Source organism: Eschrichtius robustus, chromosome 21, assembly GCF_028021215.1.
Source record: "Eschrichtius robustus isolate mEscRob2 chromosome 21, mEscRob2.pri, whole genome shotgun sequence".
In the NCBI taxonomy this organism is placed as follows: domain Eukaryota; kingdom Metazoa; phylum Chordata; class Mammalia; order Artiodactyla; family Eschrichtiidae; genus Eschrichtius; species Eschrichtius robustus.
The window spans coordinates 33,273,165-33,297,945 of NC_090844.1; the positions used below are offsets into that span (position 1 = coordinate 33,273,165).

General features: G+C 53.1%; 1 protein-coding gene across 4 annotated transcripts in view; it reads left to right on the forward strand.

Annotated features, from left to right (window-relative positions):
* The window catches only part of GPAT4 (glycerol-3-phosphate acyltransferase 4), a 36,824-nt gene extending 23,247 nt beyond the window's left edge, over nt 1–13,577 (forward strand). For all 4 annotated transcript variants that reach the window (XM_068532018.1, XM_068532017.1, XM_068532020.1 and 1 more), the window contains 10 exons: nt 2,521–2,590; nt 2,745–3,045; nt 3,820–3,894; nt 4,679–4,768; nt 4,948–5,041; nt 5,690–5,805; nt 6,764–6,819; nt 7,340–7,425; nt 10,322–10,530; nt 12,828–13,577. In XM_068532018.1, coding sequence (XP_068388119.1) covers nt 2,521–2,590; nt 2,745–3,045; nt 3,820–3,894; nt 4,679–4,768; nt 4,948–5,041; nt 5,690–5,805; nt 6,764–6,819; nt 7,340–7,425; nt 10,322–10,530; nt 12,828–12,936 — 1,206 coding nt within the window. In that variant the 3' untranslated portion in view covers nt 12,937–13,577. The remainder of the gene's footprint in view (nt 1–2,520; nt 2,591–2,744; nt 3,046–3,819; nt 3,895–4,678; nt 4,769–4,947; nt 5,042–5,689; nt 5,806–6,763; nt 6,820–7,339; nt 7,426–10,321; nt 10,531–12,827) is intronic.
* The last annotated feature ends 11,204 nt before the right edge of the window (nt 13,578–24,781 follow it).

A 24,781-nucleotide genomic window follows, 5' to 3' on the forward strand; every position in this document is an offset into this window, starting at 1 on the left:
AAAGATGCTCAACATCACTAATTATTAGAGAAATGCAAATCAAAACTACAATGAGGTATCACCTCACCCCTGTTAGAATGGGCATCATCAGAAAACCTACAAACAACAAATGCTGGAGAGGGTGTGGAGAAAAGGGAAACCTCTTGTACTGTTGGTGGGAATGTAAATTGATACAGCCACTATGGAGAACAATATGGAGGTTCCTTAAAAAACTAAAAATAGAATTACCATATGACCCAGCAATCCCACTACTGGGCATATACCCAGAGAAAACCGTAATTCAAAAAGACACATGCACCCGAATGTTCATTGCAGCACTATTTACAATAGCCAGGTCATGGAAGCAACCTAAATGCCCATCAACAGACGAATGGATAAAGAAGGTGTGGTACATATATACAATGGAATATTACTCAGCCATAAAAAGGAACGAAATTGAGTCATTTGTTGAGACGTGGATGGATCTAGAGACTGTCATACAGAGTGAAGTAAGTCAGAAAGAGAAAAACAAATATCGTATATTAATGCATGTATGTGGAACCTAGAAAAATGGTACAGATGAGCCAGTTTGCAGGGCAGAAGTTGAGACACAGATGTAGAGAATGGACATACGGACACCAAGGGGGGAAAACTGCGGTGGGGTGGGGATGGTGGTGTGCTGAATTGGGCGATTGGGATTGACATGTATACACTGATGTGTATAAAATTGATGCCTAATAAGAACCTGCAGTATAAAAAAACAAACAAAACAACTAATAGTAAACTTTCATTGGGTTATTTGTATGGAAATATGTTAACATAAATGTTTCAGACATTACATGAAATTTCTAAAAATCTTATATTTGTATTTGTATGGAAATATGTATGGAAATATGTTAATATAAATGTTTCAGACATTACATGAAATTTCTAAAAATCTTAAAAAAAAAAAAAAAAAACAAAACTGGATCCAAGTATCAGAAGTGTCAGTACAGAACCAAGCTTCTCTGGCTCTGTGCTTTGCAGCTCCAGTGCAGAGTCCTGGCCAGAACGGACAACCCTCAGGTCTGGTGTGCCAGGCTTGTTGTAAGCTCTCTCGCCCCTTAGCCACCTCTTCCCTCGATGGCATTCCCAGATGGAATTCATCTTCCTCCATTGTAGGAGCTAGGTTTACATTTTCTTCTAGAAGGAAATCACCTGTGCCAGAAGCCATCAAGGGTTAGCTACCTGAAATGGGCTGTGTGAGTTTTCCTGCCTTAGACCTTTAACTTGGTGACTCTGTAAGCTCTGTTTTCTCTAGACAGTGGTGTTTGAAGAAATTTCCAGATGAGGTCAGATGGCTGATTAAGCTCGTGTCCTGCTTCTGGCTCTGCTGCCTTGCTAATACTTCAGGCTCTGCCAGCAGAATCTCACCAGAGGCTGTGTGCCGTGTGGATCCTGCTGCGTCATGGAATGACGGGGTTCTTTTCTACCTTGCAGACCTGTGGAAACAGAAGTTTGAAAACACACCTTTTAAAATGTCCGTTCTGCTTCCTTGACTCACTGCGGTCATAACTTTGTGTTCTGCGGTACCACATTGCAGGAGGGTGGACGGGAGCTCGTGTGTTCGCCTCTCAGCATGTGAGAGCAGGAGGGACCCAGCCTCTGGCTCTCTTAAGACAGCTGAAAGGATCTTAATGAAGGAACGGAGGATCTAGGAAGAGCCTCACTTTCCTGGAGCCCATATTATTTCAGTGGTACTGAGGACAATTCGGGGGGTTTGCCGTTTCCCGAGTTCTGTCACATATGGTCTCATTGGATCCTCGTGAAGTAGGACGTTGAAGGACCATCGTCCTGTTTTGTGGATTGAGAAGACCAGCATCCAGAGTGTTGGAATGAGTTGCTTGAGAGACACAGCATAACTGTCAAACTTGGGATTTGAACCTAGTTTTGTTTTTGTTTTTGTTTTTTTATCTCCAAATACTGTTTTTTAAACACCTTTTTGTTTTTTTAAACACTAAGCTACTCTCAGGCTTTCTGTGTCAAGTTTGTGGGGTCTCCTGTTAGAGGTTACTCAGAGGGTGAATGGGCAGTCCAGACATATATATTATTTAAATCCTTTATCGACTCGAAAACTACAATTGTTGCTTTCTTGGAATAATTTGGGAGGCAGGCAGCACCAGGTGGCGGGCAGAAGCTTAAAACGTGCTTGGTTTTGCTGTTGGTGAAGCGCTGCTGTTTGGCAGAAACGAAGGAACCCCTGAGGTCCGTGGACTGTTGGCTCCTTTAAGGACCCAGGAGGCCATGAGCGGCGAGGCCCGAGCAGCTCAGCCCAGCCCTAGTTCCCAGCTCGTGCCCGCCGGGGACATGGCTTTCGGTCCAGGTTATCTGGGACGGGTGTGCTCTAGGAGGAGAGGGCTCCGAGTTTCCTTTCAGAACCAGTGCACTCTCGGCCGCAGTCCGCTCTCGGGGGACCAGGCTTGAGGCTGGCACGGAACGGAAGTGGAGGTGCCCCCGAGCGAGAAGGGGGCTCATCGCGGTGTGTGGCTCTTCCCTCCGCAGTGGGCGACCTTGAGGATGCAGCGAGGAGCCAAGGAGAAGAACCACCAGCTCTACAAGCCCTACACCAACGGTAAGACGGGGTCTCCGTCCCCCTCCCCAGCGGCCCCCCGGAACTACGTGCCTGCGTGCTTTCGCCCCGCCCCCACTCCCCACTGGTGAGCACCCCGAGCATTCCCAGCGTGCTTTCTCCCAGCGGGCCGCTTGACCGGGCTGTTCCCTTGCAGGAATCATTGCAAAAGATCCCACGTCACTAGAAGAAGAGATCAAAGAAATTCGCCGGAGTGGTAGCAGTAAGGCTCTGGACAACACTCTCGAGTTTGAGCTCTCTGACATTTTCTACTTCTGCCGGAAAGGGGTGGAGACCATTATGGACGATGAGGTGACAAAGAGGTTCTCGGCAGAGGAGTTGGAGTCCTGGAACTTGCTGAGCAGGACCAATTATAACTTCCAGTACATCAGCCTTCGGCTCACGGTGCTCTGGGGCTTAGGAGTGCTGATTCGGTACTGCTTCCTCCTGCCCCTCAGGTGAGGCAGGGCCTAGCCCAACGCCTGATCTGCCCGCCCATGCCCCCGGCCCCTCCGCTTCGCTCTCCCGCTTTAGAGAGGAGGACAGTACCGTTCTGTCCCCGGCCAGGCCATCTGGCTCTCGGAAGGCTGCACCGGGGCTCGTCCTTTAAGGGCCCTCGGATTGTCTGCGTATCAGACGTAGCTGGGTTTCTCAAAGACAAATTGCTTGTCTGGACTGACTAATAAACACAGGGACGGGGAACACGATGTTCTTCTGGCCACCCCTCCCCGGGCCTGGCTGATGCTGTTCCTGCAGCTTCCTCTCCAGGACAGAGGCAGTATTGATCTCCCAGTGTTTCTGTACCACGTGCTATTCTGAGTATGTCTTGCCGGCTGCTGGTACCTTCGGGCCCTACTTCCTATTGCTTCACAGCGAAGCTGGGCTTCTGCCAGGGTTTTAAGCCAAAGGGAAGGGTAAGACCACAGGGCAGCAGGTGCCTGAGGGCGGCACAGCCATCAGTAGACCGTCCCATCCTTCTGGCTGCTGCCACTGCCTGCGGAGAGGGTGTCGGCTGAACGCCAAATCCGTGGTGTCCTGCCACTCTGGAAGCAGAACGCCCTCTGGTTCTGATAGGCCTGGCCGCGTTTCTAGGGACCCAGACTCCTGTCTGGGTCCAGGTGATCAGATCTTGCGGGGAGTTTTCGTGATGCCCACTTCCATTTTCGCACGTCCAGTTCTGTACTCGGGGCACAGATTTGTCTGCTGTGTTGTAACTTGTCTTCTCGTTACAGGATAGCTCTTGCTTTCACGGGGATTAGCCTCCTGGTGGTGGGCACAACGGTGGTGGGATACCTGCCAAACGGGAGGTGAGCAGAGCGCGGGCATCCGAGTCTACGGGTACTGGGGGACGGCTCCCATCTTGAAGGCCAGGCCACTTCTTTGGGCGTAACCCAAACCACAGACTCTTAGAGGGAGAAAGTAACCCAACGACAGCAATGACATAGGCAGGAAAGTTTTTTTCCAACTGATCTTGATCTGTGACTGTGTTCTTTTTGCCCTCCAGCCCTCACACTCTTCCCATTTTAAAGGCAAAAGGGAGAAACCACAAGCCCGTAGTGTCCAGGGCTAGCAGGTTTTATAGCATGTTGTTGAGTTTTGAGCATTCTACTGTGTTGATGAATTGGTAAGAGGATAAGACGTGTAGGTAGGGCCTTTTTGTTTATTTGCTTTTTTTTTTTTTTTTTAGTAAGAGAAATTGGCTCCTTCTGGGAAGTTATGGGGCTGGCAAACCTCTCTTTTGCCCAGCCGGTGAGGAGGTTTGACTCTCTGGCCTTTGCCCTGCCTCTGGGTGTTGACCAGCAAGAAGGAAAGGAATCTAGGAGACTCAGTGTGCTGGAAATTCTAGGGCTGTGCATTGTAAGCCCATTACCTTAGGTGAATTTGAGTAGCCCTCATCATTTCTTTCTTTCTTTATCTGTAGACAGAAAGATGCTAATACAGAGCTTTACCATAAACACTAATATTTATAAAAATACTTGGCAGTCATAAAGGCCATAGGCAGTGATGGTTAGATGGTTGGACTCAGCACCTTTTCCTGTCTTCCTATATGTATGAAAAATAAAAACAGAAATCTCTGTCCTGTTGTCGCAGGTTTAAGGAGTTCCTGAGTAAGCACGTTCACCTAATGTGCTATCGCATCTGCGTACGAGCCCTGACGGCCATCATTACCTACCACGACAGGTGAGGGGGCTCGGGATGGGACAGAGGGGTGGCGCTGGCGGAACACGAGGGGCTGGCAGCCGGCCCGCGGGCCCTCAGAGCGTCGTTAGAGCCATTAGGAAGCTGCCGAGGCCAGGCGTGAGTTCCAGATGAATTGTTTCACACTGATTTTTGTTGCTTTGCCTACAATTTAAACGCAGGAAGAACCGGCCTAGAAACGGCGGCATCTGCGTGGCCAATCATACATCTCCCATTGACGTCATCATTTTGGCCAGTGATGGCTATTACGCCATGGTAAGGCCTCTCTCTGTTGCTCCTTTAGGCTGGTCAGGGCTGGGAGCTCTTTCTTAAGGGTGTGAACAGGTAAGCACGTTTTTATACACGGGCCTGACCTAGGTTGTTGCCTTTGTTACTGTGGCCTTGGGGACTCCTTGGGACCTGGATGTTGTGAGCAGAGTGAGCGGCGTGGGGAGGGGTGAAGGTGGGGAGGGGTGAAGGTGGGGAGGGGTGAAGGTGGGGAGGGGTGAAGGTGGGGGGGTGAAGGTGGGGAGGGGTGAAGGTGGGGGGGTGAAGGTGGGGAGGGGTGAAGGTGGGGGGGGTGAAGGTGGGGAGGGGTGAAGGTGGGGAGGGAGGATTTGAAGGCACTGGGCTCGGGGGCTTTGGATAATCCGCCCAGGGAGGGCGTTTGGACACAGGTGTGCTCCGCTTCACGGTTCGTTTTAGGGTTTTCAGCTGTGTTTTTATTAATAGTTACACATCTCTGGTATCACTGATTAGAAGGAGAATTTAAATTCAGAGAGTCTAATGGTGGTTTCTGAACAGTGAGAGCCTGTGGTTACTGATAAAGCGTTACGGGGTGAGAGGTTGGGGTCCGTGTCTCGGGGGACCTGGGGGCTTGCGTGAGGACGGCTTCGCTGCCCTTGCTCCTTTGTCTGAGAGCAGGTGGGGCAGGTGCACGGCGGCCTCATGGGCGTCATCCAGAGAGCCATGGTGAAGGCCTGCCCCCATGTCTGGTTCGAGCGCTCGGAAGTGAAGGATCGCCACCTGGTGGCTAAAAGGTAAACAAGTGACACGCAGTCTGCGCTTAGGGGAAGCTGTGCCTCTACAGCCTTCTCCACTGAGCCCCAGCTGCTTTCGTAGTAGTTTTTTTTTTGAAACATGGAGTATAAAAAGTATCAAAACCCTAGTGTTATTACTAACCCAAGGTAGTAATGTTTGTAACCTTTTTTATTCCTTGTACCCATTGTAATGAACACTATATGAACTTTTAATGCGATTTGATTTTTCTTTTTTAATATTTATTTGGTAGTGCCGGGTCTTAGTTGCGGCTTCCCGGCTCCTTAGTTGCGGCACGTGGGCTCCTTCGTTGCGGCAGGCGGGCTCCTTAGTTGCGGCTCGCTGGCTGCTTAGTTGTGGCATGCAAACTTCGTTGCGGCATGCATGTGGGATCTAGGAAAATCTCAAAATGAATTCATTGTCACAAATGAAAACACACTTAAAGCAACAGAACAGAGTGCAGCTAAAAAAAAAAAAAGTAAACGTGCAAGTGATGGCGAGAGCTTTGCCGTAAATTGAGAGGAAGCAAGCCTCAGCCGAGACCTGCTCCCCGGGACTGGTGGGTCGTCCCTGAATTCCCTGTGCTGCGTCTCGGGGGCTGCAGGTCCCACCCAGCATGGCTGTAGGAAGTCGGGGGTGAGCGTTTCTCGAGGCTGCTCTTTGCCGGCCTCTGTGGAGGGTGAGCCCTTTAGACAGTCCTAGGTCTGAGCCACGGCCCCTGTGCGCAGACTCACGTACCTCATTGAACAGCTGTGCACATTAAGTAGTAATCATCCGGTGTTCCCTGTCCTTGGGAGTTTTGTCTATTAGCCCGTGGGTTTATAAAAGAGAGGGTCGTATTTGCTAACCCGCTTTTATACCACATCCAGCGTCACGTCTAGACAGGGTATAGATAGATGCATTTGGATGATGACGGACGTGAGGCTGTCTGACCCTTCGTTTTATTTTCCTCTTGTAAAGGCTGACCGAGCACGTGCAGGATAAAAGCAAGCTGCCCATCCTCATCTTCCCGGAGGGTAAGCGTCTGTGTGGGGAGGCCGTGCAGGAGGGTGAGTCCAGTGTCGTGTTGGAGCCCAGGCCCTCACCCGTGTTGGGGGTACCTGTCTTCACTGAGTAACATGGGGGCCCTTTAGATTGGTCGTGGGACTGAAGACTCAGAGGATTCAGAATATGGACTCAGAGTGCCGTCGTGTGGCCTTCCCCGCCGCGGGAGCCCCTTCTGTAGTGTTGCTGATGGGCTCCTCGAGCTTCTTGCGGAGTCCTCCCTGGGCCCTCCCGAGTCGGCCGGGGCCTCTGGCCTCTCATCTGGGCTGCCGTGGGAACCAGGGAAGACGGTCCTATAAGAAGAGAAGAGGAAGCAGTGCAGTAGTCTGTTCATCTGTTTTCAGTGTGCGTTCAGGAGCTGGGGAGATGACGGGTTTATCCTCTTTGAAGAGCCATTAGAGTGATTTTTATTATTATGTTTAATCCTTGAACTCCCAATCTCTGGGGTAAAGGACCGAAGGAAATAGCATTTTACTCTCTCCTGCATTTCAGGAACCTGCATCAACAATACATCTGTGATGATGTTCAAAAAGGGAAGTTTTGAAATTGGAGCCACAGTTTACCCCGTCGCGATCAAGGTACGAGCCCTCTGAGGCCACGTGATCGCCGCGGCCGCCGTGACGCGCAGGGGGGAGCTGGGCCCCCTCTCCGTGGAGCAGGCCACACTGCGGAGCTCTGAGCTTGGTGCATCTCCCCCACGGGTTCCTCTTTCTTCCTAAGCCCCGCGGGTATGGAAGGCAGTCCACCTGAGGGGCTTCCTGCGGGCACGGGGCTGCCCAGCTGGGCCTGTGCCTTTGGTCGGTCAGAGGTGAGGGTGGGTAGGTGCAGATGTGTCCTTGCTGCTGGAGGAAGAGACAGCCCCGCTGCTGTGGCTCCCGTGGCTCAACGTGGCATCTGACAGACCGAAGGCTACTCTTGAAAGTAAAGGGGACTTAAACGAACCTGTTAGTCTGCCCCGCCTTTTAGGAACTTGAACCTCTGAGAGTCCAAACTCGCGTAGGAAGTTGGATCGCGCTCAGCCAGTTTCCCTTTTTCCTCCTCCTCTCTCTCCCCCCTCGTATCCATCTGATTTTATAAATAGATCCACATAATTATTTCTAAAAGAATGCTGTTACGCTACTTCCTCCAAAAAAAACACAGCCTTTGTCACTATGTTTAGAGTATTTAGGTTGACGTCTCAGATCGGGGTAAGGGTGAGTCAGAGTTGTTGTTAGAATTTAGTCTGCATACTTTTGCGAGCGTCTTTTGTCTGCAAAGGCTTCTGAAGAAATATTCCTCATTGTCACCTGGCAGCACAGCTGGTGCATTTGGGGGAGGAGGTTCTTCTTGGTTAAGCGAACGCCGCTTTCCCAGGTAGGCCGAGCACCAGGGCAGGGATGGCGAACGAGGAGTGGCTGCACAGTTACAGGTCCCTGGACCAGGGCCGCCCACGGGATTCGTTGAGGATGCTGGGTCTGGAGCAGCAGAAAACATTCTGCTCGTAGTGTGTGCCACGGGTGTGGGAACGGGGAGAGATGTTTGCGTTGCGTGCGTGCCGTCCCGCAGTTTATGTCCTGGGAGCCCAGTGCCTCACCCTGCGTGTTTGTTAAAAACCGGCTGCTGCACAGAAGCCCGTCCTGCTCACTCCAGAGCATCGCCTCTGTGCGGCTGCATCAGCATCCCCTGGTGGGGCTGTGAAAAGGCAGATCGTTGGGCCCCACGCCCGGAGTTTCTGAACTTGCGTTTCTGACCCGTCCCTGGGCGCTGCTGACACTGCTGGTCGGGAACCACACTGAGAGCCTGCCCTTCGCCAGTTTTGGAACATGGACCCTTGGACAGTTATGCCCGCTCCAGAACACGGGCGTGTAAATTTTCCTTCCACCCGCAGGTTTATTAAAGCTCACGTGTGATTAAGAACTTCTGCTTCCCAGATACTTCTCTAGTTTTTGTGAAGACGTCATCGGTAACCAAACTTGTATGACCTTAGCGGTTTTAAAGCTCTTGTTACATTTCCACCAAAATTAAGCCATTGTCTGCCTTTGGGGAATGTACTGCTGTTTTGAACTTTTGCCTTGTTTTTCTCTCCACGGTGTCTGCCCAGCATGGAATAGAGAATCAGCCCTCAGCAAAGGTTTCTCTCCAGTCATGCTGTGTAAACTGTAACAGCACTTTCTTCCAGCCACACACACTAGCTCCTGTTTAAGACTCGTTCTTCTCCCACATTTCTTCGTGGTGTTATAACACCAACCCGTTAAGCCTTCTGTAGTTACATTCCGATTTTTTAGTTTCTGTAATTAAGTCTAAATGTCTTCGTTTCTATAGTCAGGTGTGCAATTAGGCAAAATTCTCTACTTTTTATTCTGAGAATCATAAAATTCAGGCTTGAAAGGCCTGAAAAAAATCATATAGTTCTAACCGAGCCCCCTCACCCCCAAGTGTAAGAACCTGCACTCGGGCACCTTGGCCGGTGTCCCTTCCCAGGGTCTCCGGGGAGGGGCGTCCTCCACACTGGTGGCAGCTGGGTCCTGTGAGACCGCTCGTGGAACTGCGTCTCCTTTGGTTTTTTCACTCGGGTCCCGGGTCTTTGCTTCGCAGTCACGTACTCCATCTGATGGCTTGTCTCTGAGAGCCCTTCAGACATGCAGTGGCAGTTCAGCCCTGACCCTTTTCAGGCTTTCTCCTCAGGGACCGGTTCCTCTTGTTGCCCCTTGTGTAACTTCCTGCGGCAGCTCTCCCTCCCGGCTCACCTGCACTTGCTCTTCTGTTAGGGGAGAACGAGGGTCGCAGCTGTGGCCACATGGCCCACAAAATGCCCCTGAGGCACAGCCCTCGCCTGCCTCGGAGCGGCTGGCAGGTGACAGTATCCGATGCCCGCCCGCCCGCCGTGGCCACTGCCACTTCCTCGGGGCAGCGCCGCCTCCTCACACAGACAGGCAGCTCCGTTAGAAGTGTTGTGACACAAGCAGAGCTTTCTGGTTGTTTTCTCGTTGGTCTGGGCACCAGAAGCGATCTTTGAAAGCTGGCGGTTGTGTAAGAAAGTCTCTCTCTGGGGAGGTACGTGTCGAAGTCTTTGTGAGTGTGTGACGTGGCGGGAGGGGTTGATGGAGCAGGTGGGGTGAAACGCTGGGGATTGTTGACTCGGGGCATGGATCTCTGGAGGATGTGCTCCTGTTCTGTTTGCGGATGTGCTTGAGGACTTGAAGAACAGACGATAGACACCTGTGAGTGAGACAGGCCCCTGGCTCAGAGAGGGAGGACCTTGGAGGAAGCTGCTGGTCCTCCTTAGTGATCTGCGCTCGGGGGTGGATGTTGCTAGGTGTCACACGTGCCCAGGTGTGGGGTCCCTGCGGCAGTGTCCGCGTAGGGGGCTGGGAGCAGCGTCCTAGTACCGACCCTCCCCCACACGTGGCAGGGACGTTCAGCAAAGCTGCTGTTGATGGGCACACACGTTAGAACTCCTGACTTCTCACCGTCCGGCGTTCCCTTGTCTTGCAGTACGACCCCCAGTTCGGTGATGCTTTCTGGAACAGCAGCAAGTACGGGATGGTGACGTACCTGCTGAGGATGATGACCAGCTGGGCCATCGTCTGCAGCGTGTGGTACCTGCCTCCCATGACCAGAGAGGCCGAGGAGGATGCCGTCCAGTTCGCCAACAGGGTGAAGTCCGCCATTGCCAGGCAGGGAGGCCTTGTGGACCTGCTGTGGTGAGTCCGAGCCGGATCTTACCAGCCGAGTCCAGGAGGACGTGAATGTGTGAAGCAGGTGCTGGGTGGTGGACTCCATTTATGAAGGATCCTCCTCTCCCTGGTGTGGAGAGCGAGCCCACCAGTCCTGGAGAGTCAGCAGTTTGACTCACTCTCAGAAGCCCAGGATGTTTGGACGAAGCAGTGGATTTGGCGTCCCTTCCTGGGGACACAGTCCGCCTGCGCACCGGGACAGCCCTGTCTCTGCGGGCAGGGACTCCGTGCCAACCCGGAAACCTCGGACGGGCATTGGGCTGTCTCATCTCGTGTATTTGGCAAATTGGACCTTCCTTAGACCAGTTTTGGTTTTTTGTAGCTTGTTACCTACTAGAGCCGGAGTTGGCAAACTTTTTCTGAAAAGAGTCAGTACGTATTTTAGACTCTGGGCCATGTGGTCTCTGGTGCGACTGCTTGACTCTGCCATTGTAGCGGGAAAGCAGCCAGAGACAGTCCAGGAGCGGGTCCGTGTGCCAGTGAAACTCCACTTACAGACGCAGGCGTTGGGTGGATCCGGCCCATGGGCCGTAGTTTGCAGACCCTTACACTAGGGTGTGAGGTGGTTATACTCCAGCTAACAGGAGGTTGATGCGCTTGAACACTGGGTCAGGGGGGCTAATCCCCCCTCCTGGGACCCTTAGGTTTAAGTGCAGGGGTCAGCTCTGGAGCGCATTTGACTGAGTGGGCGTTTAAACTGCCCTGTAACCCTTTTTTTTTTTAATTAATTTTTTTATTGGAGTATGGTTGATTTACACTTGTGTTAGTTTCTGCTGTACAGCGAAGTGAATCAGCCATACATATGCGTATATCCACCCTCTTCCAGACGCCACTCCCACGTAGGTCACCACAGAGCACAGAATAGAGTTCCCTGTGCTATACAGTGGGTTCTTCGTAGTAGTTATCTTTTATATATCATAGTGTGTATGTGTTAATCCCAGTCTCCCAATTTATTCCTCCTCTCCCCTTTCCCCCTTGGTAACCGTTAAGTTTTCTACATCCCTGACTCAACTTCTGTTTTGTAAATACGTTCATTTGTATCATTTTTTTTTTTAGATTTCACATATAAGCAATACCGTGATATTTGTCTTTCTCTGTCTGACTGACTTCACTCGGTATGGCAGTCTCTAGGTCTGCTTGGCCCTTTTTAAAAACGCTAACATTTATTGGGCGCCAAGTGTGCCAGACACAGTGCTGCTGCTGCTCTGATGATCTCGTCTCACCCTCAGGGTAACTCCATGAGTAGGAAAACTTACTGCCATTTTTCAGATGAGAAACTGAAACTCGGAGAGGTTAAGTAACTGTCTTTCAAAGCCACAGAATAAGCCCTGGAGTCGCATGTTGAGCGCAGGTCTGACCGGCTTGAATGTTTAGCCACTGCCCCACGTTCCCTGTCGCTGAAGCCCAACGAAGACAAGGGTGGCTGCTTTCTAAAGGAGGCCTTTGCTGGGGATTTTGAAGGATGTGGCAGGTGTCAGGGCTCCCAGGGTAAGGCGGGTCTGGTGGTGAGGGCTTCACCGAGACTTTTCCTACCAGCCGCCTCCACACTCAAAGTGTAAGAGAAAGACTGCGGTGGGCTTGGTTTTGCATCAGTCACTGAAGATGATGATGATTCTAGGGTGCAGGCAAGGCGTTGGGGCGTCAGGTGGGGGGAGACTTTGAAGAAGCGAATCCACGTTTAGAGGATTTCTTTGGGGCTATTGGAGGAGATGGGTGGTTAGCCCCAAACTCTGCGTTACTTCCATTCCCTTACGGGACCATCCCTTGAGCACGAAGCAGTAAGAACTTGTATTTTCCGTTGTGTTCATTTGCATGAATTTGGAGAATCCCGGGACCTGAATTGTACAGATTTTATTTTGCAGATCAGTTTTACAGATTCATTATAAGTCCTACTATTTCTTAAAGCTTGGCTCACCTTCCATAAAGCCAGGGCCTCCTTTGCTTTCTGTAAGGTGAGGATGAATGTTTGAGCAGAAAGAACTTTTAACTCCTTGGCAGGTGTCAGCAATTAGAAAGTACCCTGGATAAGAGGAGTGAGCTCTGACCCCAGGGCAGGGGTGAGAGTTGTAAGGTGGAGAGGGTGGGTCCCACAGGCCCAGGGCCGGTTTCCGAGGCCACCGTGGTGAGGGAGCTGCTGCGTCTCTGGCGGGCTTCTCCAGGCGGGAGCAGCACGGGCAGCCAGTGGGGGGCACGGCTGCCCGGGGCGCGGGGTGGCAGTGGGGCTTCTCTGCTCTTGCATCCAGCCCTTCTCCTTCTCTCATCAGGGACGGTGGTCTGAAGCGGGAGAAGGTGAAGGACACGTTCAAGGAGGAGCAGCAGAAGCTGTATAGCAAGATGATCGTTGGCAACCACGAGGACCGGAGCCGGTCCTGAGCCCGCGCTGCCGCCGAGCCACCTCCGCCCGGGACACAGGCGCCGTGGGCCGCCGCACGCACAGGACTCTTCGGGCTTCTTTGAGCCGCCTGGGCCGCTCCCAGGACGAGCTGCCTTCTTGTTCCTTCTCCGCCGAGTCCGCGGGAGGAGTGCCATTAAAGTCCCCTCCCCACCGTGCCCGTGCGGCCTGAGTGCTGGGCCAGAGCCTGCCATCCTCACTCGGGACCCGGTGTGTGGTCCGTCCCCGAGGCCCGCGTGCAGGCGGAGACCTCACCGGGCCAGGCCCGCCCCGAGGAAGGCGCAGCTTCGGGGCCCCGCAGACTCGAGAAGAGAACGTGTGGTCTGCAGGGGCCCTCGGCAGACTGACGGTCCCCGGCCTGGGCCGCTGGACCTCCCACTCCGGCCGCACTCTGCCAGCTCGGCCTCGGCTGCCCCGCTGTCCCCTGGGCTGGCGGGGGGGTGGCGACACCTACCTCACCGGGTTGCTGTGGCAGCTCACGCGCTACCACGGGGGGAGGACGGTCAGCTCGGCGTTGCGGGTCCAGGGCGGGGGAGGGGTGGGACGAGGGGAGCTGGAGCCGCCCACGGGGCTCCGGGTTTGTTTCTGTGAGTAAATAAAATTGTCTTCGATGGTGACTGAATTGCGGGGTCCTTTCCTTCACGCGCCCTCCCCTGGCTGGGGGCCCGAGCAGCACACTTCCCAGCAGCAGTCTGCTTCTCTGACTTGAGCCGTCGCAGGGACTTGGCTTCTGGAACAGGGACTAGCGCGGGTGGGAAGAAGGTAGAGCCCTCCTGTTAGGTGTTTGCGCAGCTCTGGGTGATTTGGGATTCCCCACATGGGTGCCGTGGGACTGGAGGTGTGTGACGGCGGGTGGAGGGCGTGCAAGGCGGTCTGGAGGTGAGGGCGGGGAAAGCGACGAGAAAATCCGCGGACAGGGCAGCAGCGGGGGCTTTGGGGGTTGGGTGCCCCATGGGCTTCACGCAGCCGGAGGGAAGCCGCCGGCCGCCTGCGCCAGCCTGCGGTCACCTGGAGGCAGGTCCGAAGCCAGGCCCCCTCCCCCTTACGGCTTCAAGGCTCGGCTGAATTCACATCCCTCAGGGGAGAGCTGCCTCTCCCCCCACTTCTCCGTCCGCCTGTCTGTCCGTCCCTCCCCGCTCCCTGCTCTGGCAGAGCAGCCACCACACCCTTCAGGGTTTTGCAGCGGCCGCGGGGCGGGTCAGCTGTCCAAGCCGCCCTCCGGCCTCCACGTGGGGAGGTGGCGGCAGTGAGCCTGGCTCCAGGGGCTTCTGACCTCAGGCTGAGTCTCCACGCAGCTGCCGGCTGCTCCTGCCCCCTGGGTAGCCTCTCATTTCCTCCTACCCGCCCCCGCCAACGGGCGGGAAACTCTGTTTCTCTTTCTAGTCCATTTCTCTCAAAAAAAAACCACTGTTAGGACAGTAAGAACAGCCTCTTATGAGCTGTTTCACAAAATGTGCAAGAATAAACAGTGATTCTTAGTCTTTTATAGGCAGTACTGTTCAGTGTTTAAAAGCTATCTGGGGACTTCCCTGGTGACACGGTGGTTAAGAATCTGCCTGCCAATGCAGGGAACACGGGTTCAAGCCCTGCTCCGGGAAGATCCCACATGCCGCGGAGCAACTAAGCCCGTGCGCCACAACTACTGAGCCTGCGCTCTGGAGCCCGTGAGCCACAACTACTGAGCCCATGCGCCACAACTACTGAAGCCCACGTGCCTAGAGCCCGTGCTCCGCAACAAGAGAAGCCACCGCAATGAGAAGCCCGCGCACCGCAACGAAGAGTAGTCCCCGCTCGCCGCAACTAGAGAAAACCCGCGCACAGCAACGAAGACCCAAGGCGGCCAAAAATAAATAAATTTTTAAAAACAAACAAAAAAAACTCACCATTAAAAAAAAAAAGCTATCTGGAATAATCTTTACAAACTGGTCTTAAAGATCAAGTTCCATTTTTAAAAGTTCCCTTTTCTTTATGCCATTTAGTATGTTTATTTCATAATTTTCATAGGTACTTTTAAACATTTTGGCTTTAGTTTTCTCATTCTTTTCAGCACATCTGTCTGTTGCTGATGACATAGCAGAGGACTGCAAGAACCTGGTCTAGAATTGCTGCTATGTAAAGAAATACTTGTGGAGACTAAGTAATGTTTCTTTTTACTGTTACCAGCTGAGAAGGGATGTGAATTACACCCCTATAAATAGAAATCTCTAAAATTCTTATTTAGTGCTTGTTACAAGCGTACAGACTCATCAGACCTCTCCATCCTTTTAAATTGGGGACCCTGCAGGCCCGCAGTTATTCATAACTGGTTTGGGATAACTGAGTTGGTCCTGTATGGTTAAACCTCCCGACATTTAGGAATAACAACAACGAAGCACGTAAAGCAACGTAATGTACAAAATACGCTCACTTCTGGGATCCCAGCACCCAGGAGGACCGTCTTGGAATGAAACCAAGTGGTATTAAGTAGTGGGATGAGTACTGGCCAGCATCAAATCACCTTCCAGACCTGCTACTCATTTGCCGTTTGGGCTTTATTTCTATTTCCTGATCCATAACTTGGGACTTGGGCTAGGTGACCCCTAAGGCCCTTTCCACATCTGAAATGTCTGTAATTTTTAAACCCCTAGTTCAGACAACTTTGAGCTGTAAAGTCATCTGGGTTCAGACATAAATGAGTTTGAATCCTTTTGCTTCCTGCAGAACATTGGGCTAGTGAAACTCTTTTGGAGAGTGTCACAACGTGTCAGAGAGTCCCCAGGGTTTTAGGTGGTAGTGGGGCTGGGTGGATTTGATTGTGCATCTTGGGAAGACTTTTTTCACTGAAACCTGAGCTATTTTTTTCCCAGCTAGTTGGAGAAGGAACTTTGTGAAAAGGGTGGTAAAATCCCCCTGACGGGAAGCTCTGTAGAAGGCTGTCTCCAGGCCGGGGCTCAGGGAGCTCAGCTTGGCCGAGCAGTCTGAGGTGACGTCCAACTTCAGAATTTGATTCTTTACTGGGTCAGACCCCACTGCCGGTGGCCGCCCTGCAGCCCGATGTGAAGTGTGTGTGTGTGTGTGTGTGTGTGTGTGTGTGTTTTGGGGGGACGGGCCGCAGAGGTGCCCTCGGGCACCACCCCAGCTCAGCCCTTCACGACAGCACCTTCCCAGCCGTGGGCACTAACCCTGCTGTCCTGTGGAAGTCCTCTGGGTCTATAAACCCTGCCGTTTCCTTCCTGGAGTTGACCGAAACCTCAGTGGTCTGGGGGATGGCGCTTGCAGCGGTCCCTGATGACCAGAGTCCACGGCGTGGCAGGTCCCATCACCTGCTTTGCGTCCCGGGCGGCCAGACTTGACTTCTCTGGTCGCACTCGCCCTGAGTGGCCCGACGCCCGGGCTGGGAGGGCAGCTGCACACACACTGCCTCTGGACAGGCTCAGAGACCACCATCCCGCCATCCGTCTTGCGCTGCGCTAACCCTCCTCTCCCCCAGTCAATATGTCTCTCTCCGATGGGAAAGTTAATAAATTTTGCTCTAGATTAAAAGTATTGATCATTTCATTTGTAAACGATAAATAAAAAGGGGGAACTTTTCATCACACCAGGGGTAACGTCAGGTGTGTTTTGCGGGTGAAATTGCGCTGGCTGTCGGGGGGGTGGGCTTCTTATATGCATTCCAGCCGGTCAGCAGCATTGATTTCCTATTAGTCTCCCAGCACCACCCAGTACCACATCATTCCGGTACCTGCTATTAATGGTCTTTTGATAAATAATCACTTGTAAGTCAATAAATTTTTATTAAACAGTGTGGCTCTTTGATTTATTAAAATCCGACCGTGTTTGTCTGGGAGAAAAAGGATGCTGAATTGAAGTGGAGGTTTTCATACATCTTCCTGACGCCGAGCAGTCACGGCACAGTCCAGAGAAAAACAATTGCGTTTTAACAGAAACAAAACAGCCGAGTTTGGAACTTGGGCCCGGGGAAACTTTATCTCCAGCAGCCTCGAGGTTGGTTCACTCTGCAGGGAGCAGCTGCAGGCCGGGGGCGCCGAGTCAAGAACTTGCTGTTTGCTTCCGAGAGGGGCGAGGTGCCGGGGCCGGGTCCCCGCGATTGCCATCTGGGCAGCACAGACCCTCGTGCTGCAGACGGCCCGCCGTGCACCCTGGAGTAGTCACCCTGGACAGACAGACGTTTGGGATCCATGAGAAAAGTTGGATGGCGGGACCTCTTAGCTTCCTCCCTGGTCAAATCACCAAAGTCACATCTTGTGGCAGGAAATGCCAGGAGGTGGTTCATGCGTTAGGTGGAGATCTGGCTATATGGATTATCTTAGAAAGTGGGCTAAAGAGCTGAAGGTTGGAGTCTTTTTTTGGTGAGATTGTCATTGGCATAAAATTCGCTGTAAAGGGTTTAATTTGCTGTAAAGGGTTTGGCAAGTTTTCACTGAGACTGATATGGCCCCAAACAGACTTGTGTACAGAGAGGCCCAAACACTGGGTACAGAACCAGAACTCCCAGCCCAGAGGGAAGTATGAGACCCGGGAAATGCTCTTATTAGAACTGATGGCTGTCCCCAACGCTGCCCTGATCCAGGCCACTGTTGCACCCTCTTTTCCATTCATAACCAGCGTGACAGGTGTTAACGGGAAGGGCTGCTGAAGCGAGGGTGGCTAGTAAGAAGTTCAGCTGAGGGCTTTAATGTTTTTAAACCTATTATAAAACGTTTAAATCACATTTTAAGATGTTTTAAAATTTTAATATTTTAAACCTGCTGCAAGGTTTCTCTTGTTGCTTGAGTTCCTTTTCTGTCCTGGTCTTGGGGGCGACAGCTGCAGCATCAGGGACCCTGAAGGTGGGCAGGACTCAGGTGCGCAGGGCAGGTGAGTCGTGACACGGCTGTCCTGGAGCATGGCCCGTTCTGCCCCATTTTGGGGGGTTGCCCGAGATGCCCAGCCTCTCCCCGGAGGAGCTTTGGGTCCTGTCCCTAGGGGTTGGTCCCACCCACCCCTAGCGGGGCGTAGAGGTGAGCCCAGGCCGGGAAGCCACAGGACAGCTGTCTAGAACGTGAATAACGTTCTAGAACGTAAGTATATTCTGCACTTTACACGTGCACAATTCAAGTCCACTTTCAAGGTGAAACTGGAGATGTGGCCCATGCTTCACCTGGGGTTCACTTCTAGCCTTCGTTAATTCTCCCCGACTTCCCTCCCCTGTCCTTGTTCATTCAACTCTGCGTTAGGACTTCAGTGGGGAAGCTGGAGAAGACTCATCTTAGGGTTTCTTGTACTCTGTGAGTTGCCTTCCGGGGATTCTGAGTCAAGTACATTAACTTGGGAGAGAAGTGACTCCTGCTGTCTGGCTTCTGTTCCAGCTGACGGCAGGGGTCGGGGGCGAGTGAGGTCGGCACCAGGAGTTAGAGGGGCATCTGGCCAGCGCCAGGCAGGCACCTGCCGCTCCTGTAGGCATAGCCAGGCAGGAGGCGGCGGGGGACGGTGGACCGTAGGAAGCTCTGTTTCCCTAGAGAGTAAGAGTGGAGGCCTGAAGATTCTAGAATGGAGGACCCAGTGATCCCAGAGAACTGTGACCCCAGGGTCCGCAAACTGCACTTCACTGCACGTAATGCTCCGTGTACTGCAGACTCAGCACTGAGGGGTGGGGACTGGGGTCGGGAGGCGAGCTAGTACCTTCGCATCTGATGCCATCCGGAGCCCTGGGGCAAGATGTTCTGCTCCCCCCCGCCCGCCCCCTCCCGCCCTGTTTTGGGGGTCTGGACAGACACCGCCCCTCCCGAGCTGAGGAGCGGCTCTGCAGGGGGGCCGAGGGCGCCCAGCTCTTGGGGCGCCTGGTTGGGCGGCTGCAACCCGGGCTCGAGAAGGGCTGTGAGCGCTCGGATTGATCCCCCAGCCGTGATCTGTCATTTCTCCGAGGCAGGCGCTGTTTTCTCTTGCTTCAGGAGCCCCTTCGACACCTGCTTTATTTTTCTTCCTGTGCTGACGTGATGGGAGACAGGTGTTAAACTACTTAATCACTTTAAAATTGTTTTAATTTTCTGTTTTTTATTGATCTCTCCAGCACCAATTAATCAGCTCACTGGACCAGGCAGTTAGTACATTAAAAATTGTCAGGGAGGCCGTGCATCTTGCAAAATGTCTAAAAAATATTCGGCTAGCAAATTTCGTTTTTCTTTGGCATGCAGCAGCCCTTGGGCCGCAGAACTCCCACTCTCGAGGGGCCTCTGCCTCTGGGGCTCGAGTCCGGGAGTATTCGGGGTGCAGGGGGCTTCCGGTAGGAAGGATGGAAGCAGGTGCCCGTTTCATCACTGATTTGCATCTTTCCTTCCACTTTTGTTCTCTGCTTCCCAAACAACATTGGCTCTCCTTTCCCCAAGAGGGTTGGGAATTTTCGGGGACGCGGTGCTCGCTCTGGACCCCCATGGGCAGGACTCCGCCATCTGTAACTGCCCTTGCGACCGGCCGGGCACCAGGCCCGCAGCCAGGGTCCCTTTCCCCAGGACGTGGGCACTTTTAACTTGCCCCGATGACGCCAAAGCCACCTCTCTGGGGCAGCGGCGCTGCTAAACTTGGTAAACTCTGTTGGCAGGTGGCTGCGTGTCACGCCCCCTTGTCCCTGGCAGCCGGCAGTGAGCCTGAAGTCCGTCCATGGAATGTTCTGCACAGCCCCACCCCGTCGGTCACCCAGTCCTGTGTGGCAAAACTTTGCCACTTGCCTTTTATCACCTGATTAACTGCTTGGCTGTACTTTCTTTTTTTTAAAAAAATTCATTTATTTTAAATTTAGATTCTATTGGAGTCTAGTTGATTTACAAGGTTGCGTGAGTTCCAGGTGTACAGCAAAGTCATTCGGTTATACATATACGTATATTCATTCTGTTTTAGATTCTTTTGTACTTTCTAAATTAAATAAAACGTGGACCGAATAAACCAGGGGCTTCCAAAATCATTTCTTGGGGGTAGAAATTTGTTTTCCAGTTTTCCTATTTTTGCCATTTTTTGCCGCTCACTTCCCAGAAGCAAGCCCCGTATGTCTTCTGTGGCAAACGAAGTATCAAGCAGCCTGTCTGCGTGGTCTGAGTTGTTTGCTCCCTTCCGGTGGGTACCACCCTCGCAAGCATCTCTCACCCACTGCGCCCTCTTCCTTCTGCCCCCAGCTGATTGCGGGAAGCTCTCTTTCTCTTCCTCCCCGCTTCCTTCCCCGACCCTTCACCGTTCAGTCTGGCGCCCCCTCTGGAACCAGGGCCTGCAGCCCCATCTGAGCTGGGGGGCAGGTACAGGCAGCGCCCGCCTGTGGCTGGGGGACTTATCTCCCCCAGCACCCGGCCGCACCCGTGCTTATTAATTGGTATATGATTGGGCTGGGACATATAATCTCATATTGATTTTCCCTCTGGACGCCACAGCTTTATTTGCTCACATCTGCCCTGTGTTTAATTGGTGCTTTGCTCTGGAAAGGAGGGATCTTATCGGCCGGTTTGGTTTCTTTTCCTGGGGCACACAGGCATGCACACACCCTCACACTCAAGTCAGTGGCCCAGCCCGGCCCCTCCCCGCCCCTCCCTCAGTGAGCCATTCCTGGGGGGGGGAGGGCGGGGCGGTGGAGAATGACCCAGAAGGGCCTTCTGGAGACTTCCCGTCTTTACACTTTACCTCACGCGTTGTGCCTGATCCCGCCTGCGGTGAAAGTGCCTGTGTGAGGCTTACTGGGGAAATGCTGGCTTTGGAGTCGGACCTGGGTTCAAACCCACCTGCTCTCCGTGTGTGGCCTTGAGGCTAACCTATTGCATTTTTCTGCACTGCAGTACCTTCCTTTTTAAATATTTATTTATTTATTTAATTGAAGTATAGTTGATTTACAATGTTGTGCTAATTTCTGCTGCACAGCTTGCAGTATCTTCTTTATCTGAGAAAAAGGCAGCATACCTGCTTTGGAGGATTCTTGGGAAATATGGGTCAGTCACCACACACAGTGCCGGGCACTTAGTAGGTGCTCAGTAAACAGTGGCCCCAGTCAGCCCGTGCTGGTGTGAGAGATCATAGCCTTGTGTGCTGGGAAGAAAAAGAAAAAGGTGTCTCTGGCAGCCACTGTGTCCCCGCGGGGTGGGGAGCATGTGTCCCTAGGCCCATGGTGCAGGGAGAGAGTCTCTGCCCCGATGCACTGCTGTTACCACCCCCTTGTCTGAGGCCAGCACCTGGGCTGCGAGGTTTTGTTTTTCTCTTCTAACTACAGTCCCGCATCTGGGCTGGTCCACCCTGGGGTGTTCATAGCAAAGGGAAGACATAAAGGCCAGAGGTAAACACGAATTTCCTATTGACACAACATTAATTCTCCTGCTTGGACAGGTGAATGTGCTTTCACTCACTTTACCAAGATTAATGATGTGTGTTTGCCCACTAAGAGAGGCCTAATGAAGGGCCCTGAATGCGAGCCTTCTGGGTTGGCTGTGGGAAAGAGGCCGGCAAGCTGCTCTACGTGGGGGGCAACCAGCCTCTCCACCACTGCCAACATCACCGCCTTCCCCCTGGAAGGAGCAGGACGAGACAACTGTTGGTTTAAGAATGTGTCCTGGGGACTTCCCTGGTGGCGCAGTGCTTAAGAATCCACCTGCCAACGCAGGGGACACGGGTTTGATCCCTGGTCCGGGAAGATCCCACATGCCATGGAGCAACTAAGACCGCACGCCACAACTACTGAGCCTGTGCTCTAGAGCCCGTGTACCGCAACTACTGAGCCCACATGCCGCAACTACTGAAACCCACATGCCTAGAGCCCGTGCTTTGCAACAAGAAAAGCCACCGCAATGAGAAGCCCATGCACCGCAACGAAGAGTAGCCCCCGCTCGCCGCAACTAGAGAAAGCCCGTGCGCAGCAACGAAGACCCAACGCAGCCAAAAAATAAAAAAAAGTAAAAAACAAAAATTTTCCACATATCAAAACACTAAAAAAACCCCACAAAGAATGTGTCCTGTCCCAGGGGGTTCTGATGGAGGTCAGCCCACCCAGCACCCCCGCCTGTCCTCTGAAGCTCTCTTCCCACCTGTGCAAACCGGGTCCTCGCCCCACCTGCCCCCAAAGCTGTCGTCAAAGGTCGGGTCAGTCTCTGGTTCATTGCTCTGAAGAGTGACAGAGTATTGGAGGGGCCAGGTCAGGGCATCTAAGGTGGGGCTTCTGGCAGAGAAGCATCAGGACCACCGAGGATGCTCTGAGCCCTTAGGGCAGAAGGCTCCTGGGCCTGCAAGTGACGTGGTAACAAGACTGGATCTGAGCAGCTTCTGTTCTGTTACTCGTAGGCTCAGCACAGCTCAAACATGGCAAGAAGGGGCCTGCAGCTCGACTCTTCTCAGCAGAGCAGCACCAGACAGATGATACAGGAGGCTGCAGGGGGTGGCACGGCGGGCGTGGGAGGCAGTTGCTACTCCAAATCCTGGACTCTAGGGTCTCTGGAGGATGTCCTCAGCCTTGGGGCTGGGGCGGACAGACCGGCCACCTCCTCCCAGGCAGCCTGAGCCGGCAGACACGCCGCCACCCACCCGCCGCAACCTGAGTGTGGCTCCCCAGCAGGGCTAGGCGCTGCTCTCATCAGCAATCCGATCGCGGCTCGGAAGAATAAAAGCTGGGGATGGGAGGTTTAACCCGGTCCCTTCCTGTCACGAACGATGGTCCATTATCGGGGGCCAGAGCCGAGAGAGGAGAGCCGGGGAATAAAGAGAGGAAGTGCGGGGACAGCTGTCGAGAAAGGAAGGCTGGGAAACCCGAACCCAGGGCAGCTCCCCTTTGGCCATCTGTCCCCGTGTCCCTACAGGCTCCCTGGCAGGGCCAGCCTATAAGCAAACAACAGGGTTAAAAGAAACATTTTTTTACTCCAATAGTGTTCTTTGAGCTGTAAATTATAGAAACGCAGCTCGACCAGTCTGAAGACAAAAGGGTGTGTCTTGTCTCCTGAAAAGGCTAGGCTTGGCTGAAACATTGTCACCAGTTCAGTCCCGCTCTCAGATCCTCTTTCCACCGGGCTGGCCCCCTTCCCGGGCACGCCGAAGGCCAGGCCACTTGGCGCTCCAGGTAGAGAGGGAAGCGGGCGCTCCCCAGAGCAACGTGGTCCTTCGCTCATTGGTCGGGACTGAGCCGCGGGCCTATCCCTGGGCCAATCCGTCACATGACCAGGGAGGTGGCATTAGCTGATTGGCTTAGAATGGTGTCAATCATCCGCCCCCGGAGATGGGGGTGGGTCGGCCCGCCCACACTAGATCAATCAAAAATGGCAGGTAGGTTGTTCTCCGTGGAAAATCAGGGTGGCCTTATCAGAGGCCGCAGGGGTCCACGCCCGGCCATCCCAAACCACAGAAGTGCGCTGTGCCCTTTTCCTCCTCGCAGAGGGGAAGCTGCCGTTCACTGGGCAGTGCACAGTATTCTACAGTTTTCCTGCAGCTGGGCTGCAGAGCCCTCTGCCCTGGCTGTTTCCACCGTGGCATGAGGTGCCCTGGCCAAAGCAGCGCTGGAACTGCAAGGCCAACGCTGCTTTCTCTTCCAGAACATAGAGGCAGCGGGTTAGCAAATCCCTTAGTTAGGGCAGGGCCTCTCCCAAGAGCCCTTGGAGGTTTGAGTGTATTAGATCTTTCCATAGTATCACAGGCACAGGACTGATGCCAGTGGCAGCAGGAAACCAGAAGGGTCCTGCCATCTCTCTGTGCTTCCTGAGGAAGAAGATCCAGACCCTTTGCACCTTTTCTTGCACCCCTGCTGCCTTCCCTGACTATGTGAGTCTTTGTCTCCTGGAAAGGAAGGAAAAGTTGCAGAATTCAGCGTGGGTCACTGAACAACTCAGGGAGAGCCAACGTGAATTTAAGTCAAGTTGGGCTTCTAAGATCACCATTTGCCAAATTTGTCTACTCCCAAGTCCTGGGGCACTTGTTAACCAGGCACATTCCAGGGCCACACCTGCCCAACTGGGTCAGAATATCCCGGAAGGGCCCTGGGTATCTGTATGTCTGACAAGGCCTAGCATCAGGCAAGCTTAGGAAACTGCCTAAATGAATATTTTCTCTGGCTGTGGTGTATCTGCTCCATCCAGGGACACTGGCCATCAATTATAAAGCAGCAGAAGCCATACCAAGAAAAACGGTGTTCACTGTATCGTGCACTGCAGTGCACTTGATCAGTGAGCCTTTGATGAGGGGACCTCACCTGGTCCTCTGTAGCTTTCAGGTCCTCATACACCTGGCAGTTGACACGGCCCTGGCCTTAGAATGGAAAGACAAGGAGTTTTGACCTTGGGTATGTAGATTCATAGCATTTGAAACCACATAAAACACAGTTAGAACTCGACTGTGAGCAAAAGAAGAGATCATTCTGGGGACAAGAAAGCAGCTGCTCCAAGGCACACACACAGCCCTCCCAGGCAAGGCCGGAGCCACCTCAGGTGCAAGACTAGACTCAGAGAAGCCCAGAGCCGAGACGCAGGGCGGCAACTGTTAGCGGTGGCTGACAAAGGAGAAAGGGGGATTTCAGAAGCACAGGTCCCCGTGGGCATTTGGTGATGGTATAGAAAGCCCAACTTAGGTCAGTGCATCTCTATGTATCTAACAGTTTTTTATTGAGCACCTAATTTGGGCCAGGCTCTGTGCTCTGAGAAAAGGAGGGTTGTCCATACACACTCACACGGTCATACCCACCGTCCATCTTCTCGCGCCTACAAACCACCTGGAGATCTTGGAGATCTTTGGATTCGGGAGGGTTGAGATGGGGCCTGAGAGTCTGCATTTCTAACAAGTGCCCGGGGAGGCGCCTGCTGCTCGTCCACGGACCATGTCTTAGGGTATCGAGGCTTCAGAGCAGGA